Source organism: Polypterus senegalus, chromosome 4, assembly GCF_016835505.1.
Source record: "Polypterus senegalus isolate Bchr_013 chromosome 4, ASM1683550v1, whole genome shotgun sequence".
Taxonomy (NCBI): domain Eukaryota; kingdom Metazoa; phylum Chordata; class Cladistia; order Polypteriformes; family Polypteridae; genus Polypterus; species Polypterus senegalus.
In genome coordinates, this window is record NC_053157.1 from 242,724,314 (window position 1) to 242,746,580 (window position 22,267).

Below are 22,267 nucleotides of genomic sequence, written 5' to 3' on the forward strand. Positions count from 1 at the left end.
GGGACAAGGAGGAGGTGCAGTTTAAAGTTTAATGTGACATCAACTAAAACACCAAACTCTGTCAGTATGGCTGACATCTGACTGACCGATGAGTCCTCATCTTCAGACATTCACAGTGAATTCATTATGAAGTGAAGGACCCGTTGAGTGACCAATGGAGGGTCACAAAATGTCTGGTGAGTCGACAACACTCCAGCCCCCTCTGTCACTCTCTGCTCCTTCATATAGTCACTATTCAAGAGCTCTCCATACTGAGTCTGTATAGCGCCTTTCAGTTGTGCTGATCCAGCAGGACCACACGCCTGTCCTACTTAACAGGTGACATTCAGTGACACTTGGGGGCCTCAGTAGTTGTTGGGGTGTCAGCCTGAAGGACATGTGGCTGTGAATCAACAGTGACCCCTGCTGGTCAGACTGGTATTTGTAGGTCTGAGGTGTCTCCGCCCCTCACTATGACACACACACCGATTGGCTACTCAAACCCAATAATAATGGAGACCCTGACAGCCGCACACTCCCCGCATTCTCATCCACAAATTCAATCTCAGAGGTGCTGCCCCCCAAACCCACCCATCCTATAAATTTAATTTCACCCCAATCTACAAACACAAAGAGGACCTTTGCTTGTGGGGACCAAAAATGACTGGTGGAGGGTACTGGTCAGTGGTCCCATGGTGTCAGATGGCTGATTGTTACACTGGAGTTAAAACCAAGATAAAACCCAAACCCTGGATAGAGGGGCTCAGTGAAGGAGGTGTTGAACCTGTGCAGGAGGGTCATTGTGTGTGAGACGCTATAAAATGACAGAGAGCCAGCAGGCCAGTCCAGATACACACCTATTCTGGCGCTGTAGGGGGCGCTGATTACAATCTGCTTGTCACTGTGACAAACAGAGTACTGGAAATAAGACCACTGCAAACTCCAAGACTTGTCGTTGTATCCAAGGCCGCACTCCCATCCTTTCCTGCTCAGTCCTTTATATGCAACTCCAATCACCATGAAGTCTCCACTGCACTCCACCTCCCAATAACAGCGAGTCCCAGTCAGAGCCTCTCTGCACAGAACTTGAGACCAGATGTCAAATCTGTCAGGATGATCAGGATATTCGGCTTTTGTCCCCTCACATGTCACCTTCTTGTTCCCTTCAGAAAGACGGAGGTCTCTGTGTGCTGTGTTGATGTCCAGTGTGAGGGCACAGAAATCTGAAAGGAGAGAAAAGAAAATGAGTGTCGAAATCTATAACAGGACTGGGGGCGGAGCACAACATGAACAATTCACAAGAACCAATCAGGAGCTGCGCTGATGAGACACTAATAATAAAGAGTTCATCTGATTGGACAGAATCTGTGAAAATTTAAATAAAATTCTAGAATCACAATAAATCTGAATCCCTTTTATTCTCCAGTACTTCATGTGCAGGAATCTGACTTTGTAGATTTGGAGCTCCTTATAACAGAACACAACATCACAGACAAATAATAGAAATAGCTGAAGTTAAAAAGACAAACTTCAAACCAAGTTGTAAAATAATCCAATTATAAAAGAGATGTGCCAATAGTGATGTGCCAGTGAGAGTGTGTGTGTAGTGTGTATTCCTGTGTCACACACACACATGTCCTCACACTGTACACACACACACAGTCTCTGACAGAACACATGAACACACACAGAAGATGGCTAAGTCACTGCTGGGAGAGGCTGTCGCTCTGGCTAAGAAACTCTGGAGGTGTCTGTTAGTTTGAGTTTGAATTGACTGAAGCATATGGGAGTTTGTGTGAAGAAGTGATGAGCTGCTGAGATGAGTCCGTGGTGGTCCTTGTGACACGGTTAGTGAAGCGAGATGCTTACAGGTCTGCACAGATGAGGAGCACAGCAGACCTCACCACACGCTCTCATTTATTTTTGGAGTGTGCTGTTGGTGAGCCAAACCAGACACCAATGGAGAATGTGATTACACTTTCAATTATGGCTTTGTGAAACTGAACGAGGATTGGCTGTGAAATATTTAATTTCTTTATCTGGTGTAAGAAGTCCAATCGCCGCTGTGCCTTCTTATTGATGTGGTGGTGTTCATGTCCCAGCTGAGAGTGTCTGTGATTGCTGTGATCAGAACTTTGAAGGAGACCACCATATTGACTGCTGAATCATTAATTTCTAGTGTTAGACATTGTGACTGCTGTTTATGAAAGTCAATGGCCATTTCCACTGTCTCGGGGGTCTTGAGCAGCAGGGTGTTGAAGGTCACCAAGATACAAGACAAGACCCCTCTTTTCTAGGATGTGTTTCATTGCCGTTAGTAATTAGACCAATAATGGTGGTATCATCAGTGAACTTAATGATTTTACTGAAGGATCAGTGGACCTGCAGTCATTGGGGTACAAGGAGTAAAGTAGGGGGGCTGTTCACAGCCTTGAGGGGCACCTGTGCTGATACAGAGACAGTCTGAGAGGTGGGGGTCCACACAAACATACTAATGTAGCAGCAGACTCCAACACCTTTGACTTGTTGTGATGATCAGCATCTCTAACTGCTCTGTAAAGCAGAAACCTCAGCAGTTCTAATTTGGAGTCAGGAACTGATGCAGTAAGCCAGGTGCCCACACAGCAATACACTGACCAGAGAGAATAATCCTTACTGGGGCCAAGAAGAAGATGAAGATCATCTGTTTTGGGCCTCAGTGGTCTGACGTTGATAAAACCGGTAAGGGAAGGGGCACTCGACAAACGCGTTTCCTGAACCCCATCAGAGACCCTGAACGCTTCCCCCTTCTCCTCTTCAGGTCAGAGTTACCTGGCTGGGAGTCCGAGTCTGCAGTCGGAGGTTCATAAGTGCTAAATTCGTATGAAAGTGTCCTTAATCAGTGGAGGAGAAATGAAGTCAAATCCCAATAGACAGGAGCTGACCTTGTGTGTATGTAATCCTCATATTGTTACAAAAGGCAAAGTTAACAGAGAAAAACAACACGTCAGCAGCGAGCAAACAACTGTGGCTGTCCTGATCAGCGCCATCATTATGAGCACAAGGTCACCGCCCAGGTCAGAGTTTAAATGGACTGTCCACACAGACCGCTGGCTTTATTAAATGATACTTTTATTGTCACAGTCCACCTCTTTAATTTAAAATCAATCCACTGTCACACTTCATCACTGGCCAGCAAACAAGGCGGCTATTGAGTCCTGAGAGATTTGAAGTTCATGAAGAAAATCAAAATGGAGTGAGAAAAAGCTATTCAGTCATTAAAGCAGATGATTCATTGAGAAGAAATTAACTTTAAAATCAAAAGACGCAGGTTCAAAATATTAAAGATATAAATAAGAGAAACTGAACTGGTACAACTCAATTCAGGACAGCATGATGGCCGAGGGGTTGGAGCTGCGGCCTCACAGATTGAGCTTCACAACTTTGAATTTGGCGCCCAGTGGTCGTCTTTGTCAGGTCAGCATGTTCTCCTCGTGTCACTCCTGGTTTTCTTCACACAATCCACAGAAGTGCATGTTGGGCGAACTGGCGACTCTGAATTGACCTTGTGTGGTTGTGAGCACCTGACTTAACACACTGCAGCCTGAACTGGATTAAACCGGTTTGTCAATGTTGTGTGAAAAAACACTGCAATGTAAACCTACCACAGCCATGATGGTCCTCTGACCTGAATGAATCATATTTATATCATTATATGTCACCTGTCACATCTGTCTCTCTACTGTTTGTGTCACCGACATGCCCCCAGTAGTTTTTGTCTTTCCACGTTTTAAACAAGAATGCTAATTTTCTGTCAAATAAGAGAAAACTGACCACAGTGATTGTCATCTGTCAATCTGTCTACCTCAGTGTTTGAAGTCCAAAGTCTTCACCACCACACCACACTGCATTCCTCCTTTATCTATTATATAGCACCTTTCATGTATATCTATTTACTAGCAAAATACCCGCGCTTCGCAGCGGAGAAGTAGTGTGTTAAAGAAGTAATGAAAAAGAAAAGGAAATATTTTGAAAATAACGTAACATGATTGTCAATGTAATTGTTTTGTCACTGTTGTGAGTGATGAGTGTTGTTGTCATATATATATATATATATATATATATATATATATATACATATATATATATATATATACACACACATATATAAATATATATACATACAGTATATACACATACATCCACATATATACATATATATATACATATCTACATATACACACATACATATATACACACACACATATATACACACAAATACATATATATACATACACACACATATATATAAACATATATATATATACATAAATACAGTCTTTGGGGTGCGAGCAACTGTTGCTGGGGGTGCCAGAATCCATGAAGGAAGAAAAATGAAAAACATTATTTGTACAAAATCTTAATTTATTTATCCATTCCTAAATAATTAAATGGGCAGGCTATTTCGTATCAGTGCAATATGCTGCTTGTTAAAACGGATAACTCCCGCTCTTACGTGCAAGTCTGCCTGGATATTATGAACTATCGTATCTGTTCAAGTTCTATTTAAATTTTAAATAAAAGGATTTTTTATTTAGTCGACAGAATATTATTCCGGAATAAATCAACTCAAACCTTAAATAACTTATAATATTTTGCTCTCCATAAAAATATATCCTGTCTAAATTATACAAGTTAGAAATAAAGTAAACGTTAAAAGAACAAACATTCAAATTTCTTTACTCTTATGTAATTTTATATAAAAAATAAACTTAAATTTTAAATATCCCAAAAGATTTTGCTCTCCATAAAAATATATCCTGTCAAAATTATACAAATTCAAATATGAACATGCTGCATAACAAAACCTGGAAATATAAATAAAATGTGTTCTTTTCAGCAATAACAAATCAAATCATTCAGTTGTCTTTGCTCTTATGTCATTTTATCAGATTTTGACGCCTGGCATCTTTTTTTGGCAACAAGTTCGTTTCTGTTTGGTGTGAAGTTCTGTGTTGTGGAGATTCTCAGGATGGATTGCAGGTGCTCATCAGTGAGGCGACTCCTGTGTGCTGTTTTGTTATTCTTTATCAATGAGAAGAGCTTCTCACACAGATATGTGGTACCAAACATGCACAAGGTTCGAGCCGCATGTAGACGGAGCTGGAGCATTTCTGCAGGAATGGAGTAAATAAACTGTGCGGGCCCTGCAGTATCGTACTTTGCCTTCAGTGTGCCATTACACTGCAGCTCAATCACCTCCATCTGAATGTGCACAGGTGCAGTTTGCACATCGATGGCAAATGGGTTGCGAAACAACTGAAAATTCTTTTTTTGTTCTTCAAAGTCACCAAAGCGCCGTGCGAACTCAGTGCGCAGTGCGCTCAGTTTATCAGCAAAGTGCGTATTTGTGAACACCTTTGTGCCGACTTGGTTCAACATTACTTGGCAACAGGGAAAGTGGGGCAAGTTGCACTGGTGCATTTGTGTCTCCCATAAAAGTAGCTTCACTTGAAATCACGTTGTGATTTTGCACGGGTAAAAACGTCTGCTGAAGTGTCAGATTCTTCTTTAACTCTTCTGCTTTCTGTATCTTGTGCATTGCATTCAGGTCTTTCAGGTTATCTTGATGTTTTGTCTCATAGTGCCGTCTTTGATTAAATTCTGTAATTACAGCCACATTAGCTCCACAAATGAGACACACGGGTTTACCGGCAATGTCAGTAAACATATACTCAGCCTTCCGATCGGTTTTTAAAGGCTCTATGTTCAGAATCACCTTTTCTCTTTGGCATCGTGTGGGATAGCTTCACAATAACTTGCAGCATCATAAGCTAGAGTCGATTAACACGGTAAGTGTTCGGCAAGGCAGCTGAAGGGCTGCATTATGAGATCTGTAGTTTATTGTGTTACCAGCGCTTCATATCCCCAGGCCATTAATAACAATAATATATAAAATGATCTCGCGGGCCGCATATAATTACACGCCGGGCCGGATGTGGCCTTGAGTTTGACACATATGGATTAAATAGAACTTGAAAAGATATATTTTTCCAAATGTGATCGCGCAATTCAGATCGAGTTAACGCGCACTGCAGTACATCGAGCCCGCGTGCTATTGTGGTTTTGCCTGTGTGCCTCAATAAGTTACTCTCCCCTCGCTCTTACTTTTTTACTGTTCATCTAATGATTACACCAAGTATGGCTTTACAAAAACAATCATTGATCGCAAATAAAGTATCCATTATTCATATTGGTGATCTGTCTTTCTGCGTTAACCGCATATTTTTTCATACGTCTCAAACCAAGGGATGCGAGGCTAAAATGAATCGAGAAGCGCGCGTATATACTTAGTGCATCCCCTCTCAGGAATCGAACCTCGGCGCTAGAGGCGAAGCCTCTACTATTACACACGGCGTGTGGTTTGTCTATTTGAGCGTAGCAGTGTAATTCGGTTTTGTTCAGCACTCTTTGGAACTGTTGCTTTTGTCTGCGCTTTCGTCAGTTCACGTGAGCCGCTGAATATGGTTTTATATGTCACTCGCTCCGCTTCTAATTGATTCGCGGCCTTCTTATCTATCTATCTATTGTGAACTTGACCCTGGACACAGGCAGACAGACATCGTTATTGCTCACCACACACTTATTTATTTACACTATTTACAAGGAGTCCCGTGCTCAACTCCCCAGTGCCTCTTGCACCGATTCTCCAACTCCAGGCCTTACAATGCCTCTGTTTCTCCTCAGGCCTTACAATGCCTCTTTCTCTCTTTTCTCTCTCTCTTTTCTGGCCTCCAGTCCTCCCGCTAGCTCCGTCCTCTTCCACCCGACTTCCGCCCTCGACTGAAGGGAGGCGGCCCCTTATATCCTGCTCCCGGATGAGCACCAGGTGTTTCCGGCATTCCTTCCTTGGCCACGCCCCAGCGTGGCGGAAGTGCCGGCTGTCCTCCCGGCAACTCTCCGGGCGCCACAATAAGTCTTCCCCCCAGCACTTCCTGGGGCACAAGCCCTCCTCTCGTCCTCCTGGGCGTCCCGGCCGGGGACCACAGTGCCCCACCGCCAGCGAGGACACGTGGGTCCGAACGACACAACCCGAAGGGCAGTACGTCCCCGGAGAGGGTCCTACTATGTCCCCAGGGTCCATCACGGCACCCTGGGTCATCTTTCTTCGGCACCCCCACCGACGCAAACGTGCCCCTCTGGTCCGCCCGTTCGCCCCGTTGTCCCCAGCTGGGACACTATTGGCCTCCTGGCGTGGAGCTCTCCCGCGGAGCGGCCCGTTTCAGGAGGGCAGGCCCCTGACGGCGTGTCCTCAGCGCCGTCGGGGCTTGGCCTGTGGAAAAAGGAAACAGAGGGCCAGAAGCACTGCCGGGACACTCACCCTGAGCGTCCCGTCGGTCTCCATACCGACAGTGCTCCTGCCCCCTCCGACAGCCCCTAACTTGCCTGCTGAAGTCCTCCGCTGCAGGTTCCGTGCCCGTCCGCTCGTTGTCCGCGGCACCGCTCTCACAGGTAGCTCGTCCAGCCGCCCAGGGGATTTCCTCTGCGTCTGCAGAGGACGGCCTTCGTTCGGGCATGCGCACCCAGCGCAGCGTCCTCCCCTGTCCGAGGAACCGGCATTCACCCCTCGGTTCCTCCCTCTCTTCTTGGACGCCTTGATGGTCTGGGTCTGAGCGTGGCAATAGCTCAAATGCAGTCCCGTCTGCGTCCCTGCAGAGCGACGGGAAACAGCTGCGGGCTTGGAGCGCAGGGTGCTAGGACCCGGGGCACTTTGCAGCCCTGATCCTACCAGCCCCTGCGTGTACGACCTCCTCGCTTCGCCAGCCGTCTGTACCGCCGCGTCCGCTGTTGGGAAGTTGCCTACTTGGAACCGGTCATCCCGTAAACGGTCACGGCCATGTTCGGCGAACCCCCCCACTTGCTTTACGGGGACGGCAACACTCACCACCCCCGCAGTGCTCCGCCGGCCTCCGGTTCCAGCGCCGCGCCGATCCTCCGTCTCACACGACGTCTCACACGACGTCTCTCCCGACGCGACCGCCTTCCCCATCAGCTGCTCCAACTGAGCGGCGATAACACTCAGCACCTGCATCATAGGCGACTCGGCGGGCCGAGGAGATTCCCCCGACACGCGCCGAGCCGCTGGTGGGAACAAAGAGACAGACGCCGGTGAGCTTACCTGTTGATCAGCTGCACTCGACGCCTGCCTCCTGTGGGCCACTCCTCCTGGCCCAAATGGGTCTCTTCTCCGCACGGGACTGGCATTCCTTGGGCCCGCCTCCATCCAATCATCGGCGGGCACGCAAGACACACCGGCCAATCCCATGCCTGTCGGCGGCGGGACCTCCGGCCCGCGGCCATCTTGTCTCCCTGCGCTGGAGTACGGAGACGTGCCTCCTCACTGCGTTGTAGCTGCGGCGACTCCTCGAGCAGCGGCTCCATTCGCAGCCTCCTTTGCTGCCTCCGTCGCGCAATGCCGACAGCCCGTGGCCAGCGCGCTCCTGCCACAGACGCGGATCCGGTTTGTCCCTCCCTGTGGAATACAAGGTATGAACGACCCCGAAGGGCCGATCATTGTAGGGCAGGGCACTCACCTCCCGGATCCTGTCGTGCCGAGGCCCCCGCCTCGGTGTGGCCTTTTGCGTTGCCACACGCCGGCCTGGCTGTCCGTGTCAACAGCGCGACTTTCGGAGCCCGCTGCGCTCCGGCGATGTCTATTCCTCCTCCGTACCCGGGGATATCCATGCCGGCGGCGGTTTCAGGAGCAAAACGCACCCGCGGGGTTTTGCACGGGCCGCACCTGCAACAAGTGTGTGGAGTCCCCTGCTGCGCCGGGTCATTCACAAAATATTTATCGATATGAGGCCCCGTCTTGCACCAGACGGTTGGCCATTACGTTAGCGCCATTGTGAACTTGACCCCGGACACAGGCAGACAGACATCGTTATTGCTCACCACACACTTATTTATTTACACTATTTACAAGCAGTCCCGTGCTCAACTCCCCAGTGCCTCTTGCACCGATTCTCCAACTCCAGGCCTTACAATGCCTCTGTTTCTCCTCAGGCCTTACAATGCCTCTTTCTCTCTTTTCTCTCTCTCTTTTCTGGCCGCCTCCAGTCCTCCCGCTAGCTCCGTCCTCTTCCACCCGACTTCAGCCCTCGACTGAAGGGAGGCCCCTTATATCCTGCTCCGGATGAGCACCAGGTGTTTCCTGCATTCCTTCCTTGGCCACGCCCAGCGTGGCGGAAGTGCCGCTGTCCTCCCGGCAACTCTCCGGGCGCCACAATAAGTCTTCCACCCAGCACTTCCTGGTGTGGCGGAAGTGCTGGGCTCCAGGGTTCCTCAGGCTCCGGGCGCCGCCTGGCGGTGGCCACGGGCCCCTACAGGATTGGGCTTCCAAGCCCTCTACCCGTGGCCCCCTATACAACCAGGGCGATCGCCCCCTTGCGATCTGGAGGAGGCACAAGCCCTCCTCTGGTCTTCCTGGGCGTCCCAGCCGGGCTCCATCCTCGGCCTGGAACCACACGGGATAAACCAGCATCGGGGCGCCGCCTGGCGGTGACCTCGGGTCCCTACAGGGTTGGGCTTCTAAGCCCTGTACCCGAGGCCCCCAACATAACCAGGACGGACGCCCCCTCGCGGTCTGGAGGAGGCACAAGCCCTCCTCTCGTCCTCCTGGGCGTCCCGGCCGGGCTCCAGCCCCGGCCGGGGACCACACTATCTATCTATCTAATTATATAATGTATGTTTTCATCAGCGGTTTTTGGAGCTCTTCCTGGTTTTCTACGTACTACGTGATTACGTGAGAGGCGTGATGATGTCACACGCAGCTCCGCCCCCCATGGCCAGCGAGCTAACGTCCATTACAGTATATGGAGAAAAATAGCTTCCAGTTATGACCATTACGCGTAGAATTTCGAAATGAAACCTGCCCACCTTTTGTAAGTAAGCTGTAAGGAATGAGCCTGCCAAATTTCAGCCTTCTACTTATACGGGAAGTTGGATAATTAGTGATGAGTCAGTCAGTCAGTCAGTCAGTGAGTCAGTGAGGGCTTTGCCTTTGATTAGTATAGAAGATTTCAGTGCACTACTCATCTTTCTCTTATATAGTGCCTTTCATATTTATTTGTTATATTCTGTATTTCTCATTGCTCTCTCCAAATATCATATCATTTCTTTCCCATCTCTTACAGTATATAGTAACTTTAATATCTCTATAATATATAGCGCCTTTCACGTCTATCTCTCTACTGTTTGTATCACCGAGATGCCCCCAGTAGTTTTGGTCCTCTTCCACTTTTTAAACACGAGTCCCACGAGTAAATAAACTGACCCCAGTGACTGTCACCCGCCATTCTTATTCCACACAGCAGACTCTTTCTTTGTATTTTAACTTCACAGATTATTTGAAACAATAAATCAAATTCCGATGGCTCACACAAAGTGACTCAGACCCTCACCTCATGTTTTGTCGCTCATTATTTGAAGGTAATAACTGACAACAAGCCCTTCCTGTGGCTCTGGATGAGACTTCTACTCCTCTCACTGCCCACCCAGCCCACTCTTTTTGATGTCTGATGGCCTGTTCCTCCCAGCTGTGGTGTTCAGCTCATTCCATGGATGTTGACTTGGATTCAGTTCAGGGCTCATAGCAGACACTTCACAACATTCCAATGTCTTGTTTTCCCCGATTCTTGGTGGTCTCACGTTTGTGACATTCGCTCCCAAACACCTTGATGATCTCCTGATTTCATTGTGACCTTCACGGATTCAGAACTTCAACCTCAGACCATTAATGGCGTTGCTTTGTCTTCTGTGGACAAAGAGCTGCTGTGACTCACCATAAAGCTCTCATTTTGTTTCTTCAGTTGAAAGGATCTTCTCCAGCACTGTGGCTGATTAAAACGCAGTTTAGAAAACTCCGGTCTGTGTGTGTCCTTCAGAAGTGGGTTCTTCTACCATGGAGCCCACTGTCATTGACAAAGTAACAGATGGTGTGCCTTGATGCTGTTCTCCTTTGATCTCAGATGTCCGCCTGAGTCTCTCTTGATGTTTTCTTGTTTTTTCTCCTCCATTTAAATGCTCCTTCTGTTCAGTCTGAGGTCAGCTTTACTCTGGTGGTCTCATGAGGGAGGTGGGCTACAGTCCTGCAGACTCTCAAACATCTTGAGAATATTAGTAGCTGTGCTTACTGGAACATGAAGCTCTTTGGAGGTGGTCTTGTAGTCTTCACCTTGACCACCATTGGCTATGACCTTCTTCATCTCCTCCTCTTCTCTTGTCCTCGTTCAGTGTGAGGCACACAATGACACAACACAGCAGAGTGAGGACTTGACTGAGTGACTGAAGACCTCAGTGACACTCATTAGAGGAATCAGTCAACTTGAGATGTCACAACAGTCCAGTGAGGTCTTTGAACTTCTCAGGTTCCCCCAATAATTTTCTGTCTGCCATTTTCATTCCTTTTAATGTTTAAAATTTGTGAAGTTGAGAACTCAAAGCAAAGTGTCTGCTCTGTGGAGTAAAGAATGGAGGATGATGTGGACTTTTGTCAGTTTTGACTTATTTAACTTACAATTGTGCTTCATTTTCAAACTAATACTGTGTCTGTATATACAGTTGTGTGAAAAAATAAGTGCACCCCAGGACGTGGATTTTATTTGTTTTTTGTCATTTTTCATATTTTTGGATGCATCAAGACTCAGGTTCAACAGATGGCTTTGGTGATTCACCGCCTGAGTCTCTCTATCCCATAATACACCAGTCATGGGACCCTCCCATCACTCTCAGCCCCTCAGTCACACAACACTCAGACTTTCATATCCTAAGCCTGTCCTGCTCTATTAAAACTTCAATGATTTTCATTGTGATGATCCATTCAGTCAAATCACAAACTCACATTTTAAAAAGTCATCTCTGCTCTGAGGTTCAGGAGGCTGGAGGGTGAAAACTGGAGCTTCATGAGCTGAAAATAAAACGAAAAGAGAAGAAGAATGGAAACTGTGAAGATGGCATTGTGGGATCTTAGTTTAGTTCTTAAACACGGATTACAAATGCAGAGGAGTTCAAATAAAACATTTATAAAATATACAAGGGCTGGCAAATTAGGCCAAATGTCGATTTGAATATTCATATTAATAATAAATATACAGGGAGTCAGAGAGTATTAAGACCCCTTCACTTTCTGCACAGTAAAATGTTCAGGTGGTCCTCGAGTAGTCAGAGTTTTTATGCAGTCCCGAATGTTCTTAATTTGCAAAAATAAAAAGAATCCCAAAGTTAAGTGAAAAAAGGACTTTTTAAGAGAGTATATAGAAAAAAGTTTAAGGAGTATAGCATTTCAAGTTAAAATTCTAAAACATCTGATTAAACACAGCTGATTATTTAGAGAGTTTGTTATCACTCAGATAATGACTGTGAAAGGCACTAAATAGTAAAAAATATTTAACAGCAGAGAGTGACAGATAAATGTTAAAGAGCAGGCCTTCTTCAGTGTCCTCTTATTGTCACTCTGGTCCTCCTAATGGACTTCAATAACAATCACAATGTCACCAGACGCTGTACCTGATGAAGTCCTTGTCATGATGACCCACTGGCTGATCTTCTCCACACTCTTTGTCAGACTTGACAGCTCCTTTCTCATGTCCTCAGATGAGAAATCAGCGGTTACAGTGAAGCTCAACGAGTCTTCAACAGCAGGAAAGACACAGCGAGATGAGAAAGTCTGCATCAGAAGAGAAGAGGGAATGAGATTTCAGAAAGGAGACAATAAAAAGTAAATAATGCTGATAAGAGGGGGCTCTTCTGAATTAAGGATCAGTATGGTGGGCAGTCAGTTTGAATTTAGATGGTGAGAATGCCTGTCATTGACTTGTTGGTTATTTAGGAGAGAATATTTGGTGGAGTGTAGTGGAGCATCAGAGATTATCAACCTTAACTATCAATGAGCTTTTCACATAGGACTCCATGAGAGGAGACTCAAGAAAATGGGACTGAGGGGGCAGGTGGGTCCAGAAGTGACTTGGCACACAAAACAAGGTATTGGGCTCTTTATGCTTCTGAGACAAACTTAATTAAATTAAATGTAAAGACTAACACATATAGGGAGAAAGCTCTTCAGTATGATTATACAATTGAAGGTCTGTAACTTAGAAGTGTGATTTGTGAGGAAATCCTGGGAGCCTTTGTGTCTTCATCACCATCATCAACTACACTTCTTCGTCTTCTTCTTTCGGCTACACAAAGTAGAGAAAATTACGACAAGCTGAGTTATGTAATGACCACCATATATGGATGTTAAATCAAGAAGAGAATCTTCTTAATGTCAGCAAAACACAGTTGACATCAGGACTATTGTGTGTAATGAGATAAAAGTACACGAGAAAGATGGGAGATGAGGGACGAGATTGGACTGTGGGGTCTGAGCTGTGAGGAAATACTGAAGGATTTGAATCTCATCAGTTTAAGGATAGAGACATTAGATGGTGGCCTAGGAAAAGAGTTGGCACCATCCTTTATTAGATGTCATCTTTTAAATTTCAGAAAAATTCACTTTGTCACACGAACACCTGTAGATTCATCTGCCTGTCATGCACATGGAGGAAATATATAAAGACAATCTGTGCTGAGCAAAATGGCCTGTTCATGTCATGTTGTACAAACTCCTCAGATCTTTTAAATTTCTCTCTAAATGTTCTCCGGTCCCACACACCCCAGTCTGATCAGACTCCCTGTGAAGTGTCGCTCTCACCTGCAGGAAGTGGAGATGGTCCTTGGTCTCTGAAAGCTCCTTCAGCTCAGCTTCTCTCCTCTTTAGCTCCTCAATCTCCTTCTCCAGTTGCTCCATGACTCCTTCAGCCTTCTCCATTTCTCTCTTTTCTTGTTCTCTGATCCTCTCAGTCAGTTTCCTGTGGGCTTCCTCAATGCACCGTATCAGAGCAGTGAAGCTCTTCTCATTTTCTGCCACATCTCGTTCCACAGAAATCTGAATGAAAGATTTAGAATTGAGTCACCTGATAAAAATAACGAATCACAAGACACATTTGTTGTTATTTTGATGCCATGAATTATATTTTGTATTGACTTGAGTGATTGGTGGTACTTTATTTGCAGATGGAAGGTCAGTTGCAGACTGCCACCCAGACAATATATTACCCCCACTACACCGAATAACTTACTCTCTCTGCTGCTGCTCCTATTAAGGAAACTGCAGGACTTTATGGGATACGCAGTCATAAAAGGCATTCTTGTGAAGGAGCTTGGAAGCCATTAGTAGGAGCTGCTAGGGAACAGCTCTACTGTCTTGTGAGGACTCCATTTGAACTCAGAGTTTATATAAAAGTCTGCCTTTAAAAAGGGCATCTCCTTCTCACCCTGTTGTTTCAGAGAGAAGGACAACCCATACCTGAAATGAAGAAGAAGAAGAAGAAGAGTTTTTTCATTTAAAATTAATTGTGGTAATGTACAGAACAAAATTAGAAAAAAGTTGTCTCTGTCCAAATATTTATGGACCTAACTGTTTATGATGACACCTGGCTGTGTGTTACTATGTGGGAAGTAAATGTGAGGTAAAAGTTGCCTGCTGTCCAGTATCATCAACCCCAAAGCTGGAGGTGTTCTGCTGTTTTCTTAACTTTGCACAGCTGGACAGTTACTCAGATAACTCTGTGATAGAAGGCTGGGATGAGAAGCCCTAAAAGGTCACCTCCTAACCCACCACTAGAATGAGGAAGAAATGATAATATGGGATTTATTTATTAGGGAATTTAGATGAAGCTTTTCTCCAGATACAGGGAGTCTCATATGGCATTTTGCCTGTTGGTTTCCATGTGGAAAACCTCCCTGGTTCGGTGGATAGGCTCCTGGCCAAAGAAGGGAACATCTGATGAAGGATCATCTCTCTCTCATACCAAACTGAACTGAAAGGACAACACAATGAAGAGCACAGCTCAACAGCCATATTGAAACAGGCATGTGGCCTGTTCTAAAGAAAGCTAACCTCAAATAATGCCTTAAGTAGAGACATTTAAAGTAACAAAAAAGTCTGTGTGCCACCTGAAACTACACATCACCATTTAATCAGGTTGTATAGCTACCAATATTCAAATGTAACTTGCACATTGTTATTATATATGAATATTATAAATAATACATTATTTTTTGTGTAACTTAACTCCTGCTTGTATTTTAGCTGAGAATACTGAATAATGAAGGCTTAGAGGAGACATCATGCCAGCAAAGCAGCGGGTCCAGATGGTGTATTGCCACGACTGCTGAAGGCCTGTGCGTTGGAACTGGGGAGTCCTCTACAGCGCATCTTCAACCTGAGCCTGGAACAGGGGAGAGTCCCAAGGTTTTGGAAAACATCTTGTATCACCCCAGTCCCAAAGGTATCACGTCCTAGTGAGCTAAATGACTTCTGGCCTGTTGCTCTGACGTCACATGTGATGAAGACAATGGAGCGGCTGCTGCTTCACCACCTGAGGCTGCAGGTCCGCCATGCCCTCGACCCTTTGCAGTTTGCGTACCAGGAGAAGGTGGGAGCAGAGGATGCCATCATCTACATGCTACACCGATCCCTCTCCCACATGGACAGAGGCAGTGGTGCTGTAAGAATTATGTTTTTGGAATTCTCTAGCGCCTTCAACACCATCCAACCTCTGCTCCTTAAGGACAAGCTGACTAAGATGGGAGTAGATTCACACCTGGTGGCATGGATCGTGAACTATCTTACAGACAGACCTCAATATGTGCGTCTTGGGAACTGCAGGTCTGACATTGTGATCAGCAACACAGGAGCGCCGCAGGGGACTGTACTTTCTCCAGTCCTGTTCAGCCAACATACATCAGACTTCCAATACGACTCGGAGTCCTGCCACATGTAAAAGTTCGCTGATGACACTGCTATTGTGGGCTACATCAGGATTGGGCAGGAGGAGGTGTACAGGAAGCTAATCAAAGACTTTGTTAAATGGTGTGACTCAAACCACCAAAATACAACATAAAAATCTTGAACAAATAGCATAAATTGTGATAAAAAAGCAAACTCTGAGTACCTGGACAGGCAGAGGGGGTAAACTGAAAGAAGGAGCAGAATAGGCTGCATCAGGAGTGGGCAGGAGGAGGAGTACAGGAAGCTAATCAAAGACTTTGTTAAATGGTGTGACTCAAACCACTTACACCTGAACACCAGCAAGACCAAGGAACTAGTGGTGGATTTTAGGAGGACCAGGCCCCTCATGGACCCCGTGATCATCAGATGAGACTGTGTGCAGAGGGTGGAGACCTATAAATACCTGGGAGTGCAGCTGGATGACAAATTGGACTGGACTGCCAATACTGATGCTCTGTGTAAGAAAGGTCAGATCCGACTATACTTTCTTAGAAGGTTGGCGTCCTTCAACATTTGCAATAAGATGCTGCAGATGTTCTACCAGACGGTTGTGGCGAGTGTCAATCTGACTCCTGTCAACCATGAAGAATCCACTGAACAGTGTCATCTTCAGGCAAAGGAGTAACTCTACTGACAGACTGAGGCGATCGTTCCTCCCCCACACTATGCGACTCTTCAATTCCACCCGGGGGAGTAAATGCTAACATTACTCAAAGTTATTGTCTGCTTTTACATGCATTTTAATTACTCTTTAATTTAATATTGTTTTTCGTATCAGTATACTGCTGCTGGATTATGTGAATTTCCCCTTGGGATTAATAAAGTATCTATCTATCTATCTATCTATCTATCTATCTATCTATCTATCTATCTATCTATCTATCTATCTATCTATCTATCTATCTATCTATCTATCTACCTTACAAACAGTGGTACTGTAAGTTTGTGAAATTAGAAGCATTCTGACAGAGGCTACATCTTAATAATACAAAAGGGTAAAGTAGAGCAATATAATACTCTACCAAGACAAAACACAGATTTAACATTTAAATGTTCTGCAGTATTTTAAATTGGGAAAAAACAAAGTCTCACTTAGAAGTTCTGTTAAAAGCTATTTTTTTTTAAATATGGCATGATCTAATTAATAAAACTTTAGAATAAGCATTCATAGCAGGGGAAAAGGATGTTATGCCTTTTTATTTATTTATTTATTTATTTTCATAATTTTTTTGGTCCTGTTTTTCTTGGGTGCAGGGTGATTCCTGTTTGGTAGTTTTTGTTTCTTGTTTTTTAACTTTCTGTTTTTTTTTTATATTATTATTATTTTTTAGCTTGACGTTTAAAGTCATTTCATTTTTACGTTGAACTTGATTGCATGCAATTCTATTTTCTTGAAATAAAAAAAAAAACATTGTGCCTGCTGATCTAATTCACAACATCAGCATCAACCTTCAGTGTAAGTCCCCTTTAGCAGCTGATGGAAAATCAGAGGACTTTAGGGCGATGCTCTCTGAGTCTCCACTGAGTAACACCTGGGATTCTGTCAACAGTGAAAGGCCATGAAGGACACCACACAACATTTTCTCTAACTCTCCCTTCTCATGTCCCTACTCATCATCACTAGTGAAGCTCTGCTGCTCTTCAAGTTCTCATTTATTTCTCCTCTCTTTGATATGAAGTGTTGTCTTCCTATTCTACTCACCATCATCTCCTCCATTACCCTCCTTGTCTCCTTCAGTGTCTTCTCTCTCTCCTCAAGTCTCCTGTTGATGTCACTCAGGGTCGCCCACAGCTGTTTCTGTTTGGACACACAAGAGGACATGCGTGGTCAGATCAGAATTCACGTTCACTTTGTGATTTCTTCTTCTCCTTCTGACTCCTGATATTTTCACAACACATTTGTTTTAAATTTCCTGACTCAACTTAGACTTGAATTAATAAAAAGGAAAGATTAAAAGAAAAAAGTGTGTGTGTGTGTTTGTGTGTGTGTGTGTGTGTGTGTGTTTGCGTGTGTGTGTGTGTGTGAGAGAGAGAGAGAGAGAGATACTGCTCTGAACTGATACAAGTCCACTTTAGTTTTCTTACTAAATTTAAAAAGAGATCCTTACAACAGCTAAATCCTTCTCCTTCACACAGTTATGGTGATATCAGCTCCCAGAATTCACCCCCTGGCTTTATCTTAACTACCAAGTTACAGTCAGAAGTTCTCAGACTCCGAGCAGGAGAACTCCTGACTTGGTTTATGGTCACTCAGGTGATGCTTTGTCCAGATTGTTGTATCCATGGAGAGCTTCCTCTGGCACACGTGGAGGAGCATTCAGTTTGCTTTTCATTCTTCTAACAGATTCTTTTCTCTCTCTCTGCCCTTTTCTCTTTGTGGCTGTGGGCTGCACTGCAGTTTACAGTTTTTAAGGTTTCACTCCTACTGGTTTTCTTTTTCTGTAAAAAAAAAATGTACAATTGCTTTGTAAAATGAAATCACTTGATTTCCTCCTCAGCAATTCACTAGAGATGTTGGATGTGGGGTCTCTCTTACTTGTTCACTTTGATTTCCTTTACCAGGCAGGACTGAATGTGACACCCACGTTCATCTCCATTACAGGGGTCTTAAGCTCTCATAGTCTAAGCTTACACCAGCCAACGGTAACATCATCTTGCTAAGAACACCTCATGAGGGTCAGAATGTCAGACATCTCTACAAGTAGCCCACGTGACTATCGCACCCCTGTCAGTGGACAGTTGTGGTCTGCAGGTTATAGTTTGAACTTCACTGCCTGAGATGCTCAAAAAGAACTTCTCCATTGCTCCCCACCTTTCTTCTGTCAGTGAATTAGTCGATTATTACAACAATGGGCTCCAGAACATCCTTTAGACCCATGCTCCAGTTAAATCACGAGTGGTCTCTGTTGTAAAATCTGCCCCGTGGTTTACAAGTGACCACCGACAGATGAAAGCAGCTGGGCGAGCCCTAGAGCGGCGTTTTCTTGCAACAAGTTTAACGGTCCATAAATTAGCTTATCAGGAACACCAAAAACACTACTCCAGAGCACTGACCACCACCAGATCTCAATACTATTCAAATTTAATCAACAACAGTCCTGGAAATTCCAAACAACTTTTTTTCTGTGATAAATCATTTACTAAATCCTCAGACCTACGCCTGTAATAATTTCACAGAGGAACAGAGCAATAATTTTATTGAATATTTCACCTCTATGGTAGACATCATTCGCTCCTCATTGTCTGTCTCCAGCCCTCCATTGCTGGATGTTTCTACACCAAAGCCAATGGGCTGCCTTTCCCAATTTTTCTGTACGACAGTTAAAGAAGTTGATGGCATCATGCAGAGGATGAGGCCTTCAACGTGTTCATTGGACCCTTTTCCTACTCCTCTGGTAAAAGCTAATGTATCAGATAAAAGCCATCTTATTGCTGATATCATTAATCGCTCTCTCCAGAGCAGCTTAGTTCCATTGGCCTTGAAAACCGCAAAAATTAGACCTCATTTAAAAAAATCCTCTTTGGATTCTGAAGTGATAGCAAACTATCGTCCAATCCCCAACCTTCCATTTTTGTCTAAGGATTTCGGAAAAGGTTGTTTTCTGTTTGAAAAATTTCAATCTGGTTTCCGAAATTCTCACAGTACAGAGACAGCCCTGGCCAGAGTCACCAATGACGTCCTGATGGCTGCTGACCAGGGCTCTCCATCACTCCTTATCCTCTTGGACCTCACAGCTGCATTTGATATGGTAGATCATAATATTCTCCTTCATCATCTCCACTATATCATTGGACTTTCTGGCCCTGCTCTAGAGTGGTTTGAGTCGTATCTTACAGATAGGGCAGAGTATGTGGCCCTCGGGGACGCTAAATGTCATACCCACACTGTCACCTGTGGGGTCCCACAAGGATCAGTCCTTGGGCTGACCCTTTTTTAATATCTATAAGCTACCCCTGGGCCACATCATCGGCAGGCATGGAGTTTCATTCCATTGCTATGCCGATGATACGCAGCTCTATATGAGAATGGATTCGACTTCTCTTACACCTCCATTAACTCTTTCCTATTGCTTGGATGAGATTGAGGCCTGGATGTCCAAGAATTTCCTCAAGCTGAACAGCACCAAAACTGAAGCTCTTTTAATTGGCACTCCCCATCAACTTTGTTCCTCTGTAAATTGTATTTCCTTTTCTGACCGCACCATCACCCTCTACCCTTCTATTACAAATCTGGGTGTCAAGTTAGACTCCCATCTGTCATTTGATACACATGTCCATCATCTTTGTAAAATTGCATTCCTTCATTTCCGAAATATAGCCAAACTCCGTTCCTGCCTCTCCCTCTGTGATGCTAAAAAGCTGGTTCATGCCTTTGTCTCATCCATGCTGGACTATTGTAATGCACTCCTCATCAGGATACCCAACAAAAGCCTTCAAAAGCTCCAACAAATTCAAAATAATGCTGCAAGAATCCTGATGAGGGTGTGGAAATACGAACACATTTCACCAATCCTTCGGTCACTTCATTGGCTCCCTATTCACCTCCGTATCGAATACAAACTCTGTTTGTTTACTCACCAGTGTATCCATGGAAATGCTCCACAATATCTGAAGGAACTCCTTATACTACAATCTACTGCAAGAAACCTCCATTTTACAAATACCCACCGCCTTCGCACCCCGTGACTAAACTTCATACAATAGGTGACCGAGCCTTTGCAGCCACAGCTCCACAGCTCTGGAATGAGAACTTGAGAACACAGCAGATTGTGGGCTGATTTAAAAACAGCTAAAGACTTTTCTATTTAGGAAAGCTTATTAAAAAGAATGCAATAATTATTGTCGTTTTTTCTCTGTTTTTATCTTGCTTTGACTTTGTTTAAACTTTTTATGTAGCACTTTGAGATTTACTGCTAGTATAAAGTGCCTTATAAATAAAATGAATTATTATTATTACGGGTGAAGGTGGGCAGCTCATCGCACCAAATGGGAACTATGCAGGAAAAGAGTCGGGAATGAGACCTGATAACACGCAGAGGTGACATCACCAGACGCTGTTCACTGGCAGACCGAGTGGGAGAGAAGGAGCAAAGGACTTCAGAAGGTCTCCATTTACTCAGGTGATGACCCACTGACTACTCTGTAGGCAACAATGAGGGTCTTAAGATGGATGAATGGATTTCTTTGTCACACTGCATTACAGATCCGTAAATTCCTGTCATTCATTTTGTTTCCATTAAACAATAAACTCCACTCACCTGTTTTTCTTCTCTTTCCGTCTCCAGCTCAACCTTTTCATGGCTGTTGTGTTCAGTCATTCCACACATCATGCAGATACAGGAATCATCAGTTTTACAAAACATCTCCAGACTTTTTTGATGTTTCACACAGAGTTTCTCCTTCAGATTTCTATCAGGATCAGTCAGCTTGTGTCCCTTCCAGGCGTCTCCTTCATAGTGAAGCTGCAGATGAATCTGACAGAAAGAGGCCATGCAGGTTAGACAGGACTTCACCGCTGTGAACTTCTTTTCAGTACAGAAGTCACACTCCACGTCTCCAGGACCAGAATAATTCTGAGGAGGAGGAGAACTGAGTGTCGTCTTCTTTAATTTCTTGATGACTTCATTCAGCAGAGTGTTTCTGTTCAACTCAGGCCTTGTGGTGAAGGTGTGTCTGCACTGAGGACAGCTGCACACTTGGCTCTGATCCCAGCAGTCCGTGAGGCACTTCAGACAGAAACTGTGACCACAGGGGATAGTGATGGGGTCAGTCAGGGTGTCCAGACACACCGAGCAGGTGAAGTTGTCCTGTAATCCACACAGCTGGGCTTCAGCCATCGTCAGTCTGAGGAGAGGCAGGCAGAGAGAATCAGTCAGACAAACAAGGAAGTGACTTGTGAAGAAACGAAAGTGAAAGTTTGTCTGTGCTCAGGGAGGAGGAGGAGGAGGAGGAGATTTAAAGAGAAAGCTGAGAGCTGACAGAGATGACATCTGAGGAGACACTGAGGGTGAACAGTGAATGTGAGACAGGAGCTCAGAGAGTGAAGACCACCAAGTGACAGAAGAGATGACCTGTCACAGGGGGTCTGCTAAAATGTCATTCATGTCACATCGCATCACATCTTATATAACTGAAAGATGCAGAGAAATTAGTTCATGCTTTTGTTTTCAGCCATCTAGATTACTGTAGCGCACTCCTCTCAAGATCAACCAAAAAAGACATCAATCGATTAAAACGAGTGCAGAATGCAGCTGCTAGAATCTTAACTAGGAAAAAAAAATCCGAGCACATTTCTCCAGTTTTGATGTCACTACACTGGTTACCTGTGTCATTCAGAATTGACTTTAAAATACTGCTTATGGCTTACAAAGCCTTCAATAATCTGCTCCATCTTATATATCAGAATGTCTGACA

The 22,267-nt window shown here is 44.8% G+C and overlaps 1 protein-coding gene across 1 annotated transcript; it reads right to left on the reverse strand.

Annotated features, from left to right (window-relative positions):
- Positions 1-466: 466 nt before the first annotated feature.
- LOC120528965 (tripartite motif-containing protein 16-like) lies at positions 467-21,732 on the reverse strand. The gene is made up of 7 exons (XM_039753034.1): positions 21,112-21,732; positions 17,444-17,651; positions 16,017-16,038; positions 13,058-13,151; positions 12,526-12,685; positions 11,861-11,926; positions 467-1,202 (listed from the first exon to the last, which is right to left on the reverse strand). The coding sequence occupies exons 1-7, from the start codon at positions 21,688-21,690 to the stop codon at positions 661-663; spliced, it is 1,671 nt and encodes a 556-aa protein (XP_039608968.1). The 5' UTR covers positions 21,691-21,732; the 3' UTR covers positions 467-660.
- Between the last annotated feature and the right edge of the window lie 535 nt (positions 21,733-22,267).

Bases quoted from the DNA above. Each gene is read 5' to 3' on its own strand.
- LOC120528965 (XM_039753034.1), bottom strand. From the start codon at position 21,690: ATGGCTGAAGCCCAGCTGTGTGGATTACAGGACAACTTCACCTGCTCG. The intron at 13,152-16,016 runs GTACTCAGAGTT...ATGGTGATGAAG, and splicing joins TACCCCCTCTGCCTGTCCAG to ACACAAAGGCTCCCAGGATT. The intron at 11,927-12,525 runs GTACAGCGTCTG...TTTTATTTTCAG, and splicing joins CATGACAAGGACTTCATCAG to CTCATGAAGCTCCAGTTTTC.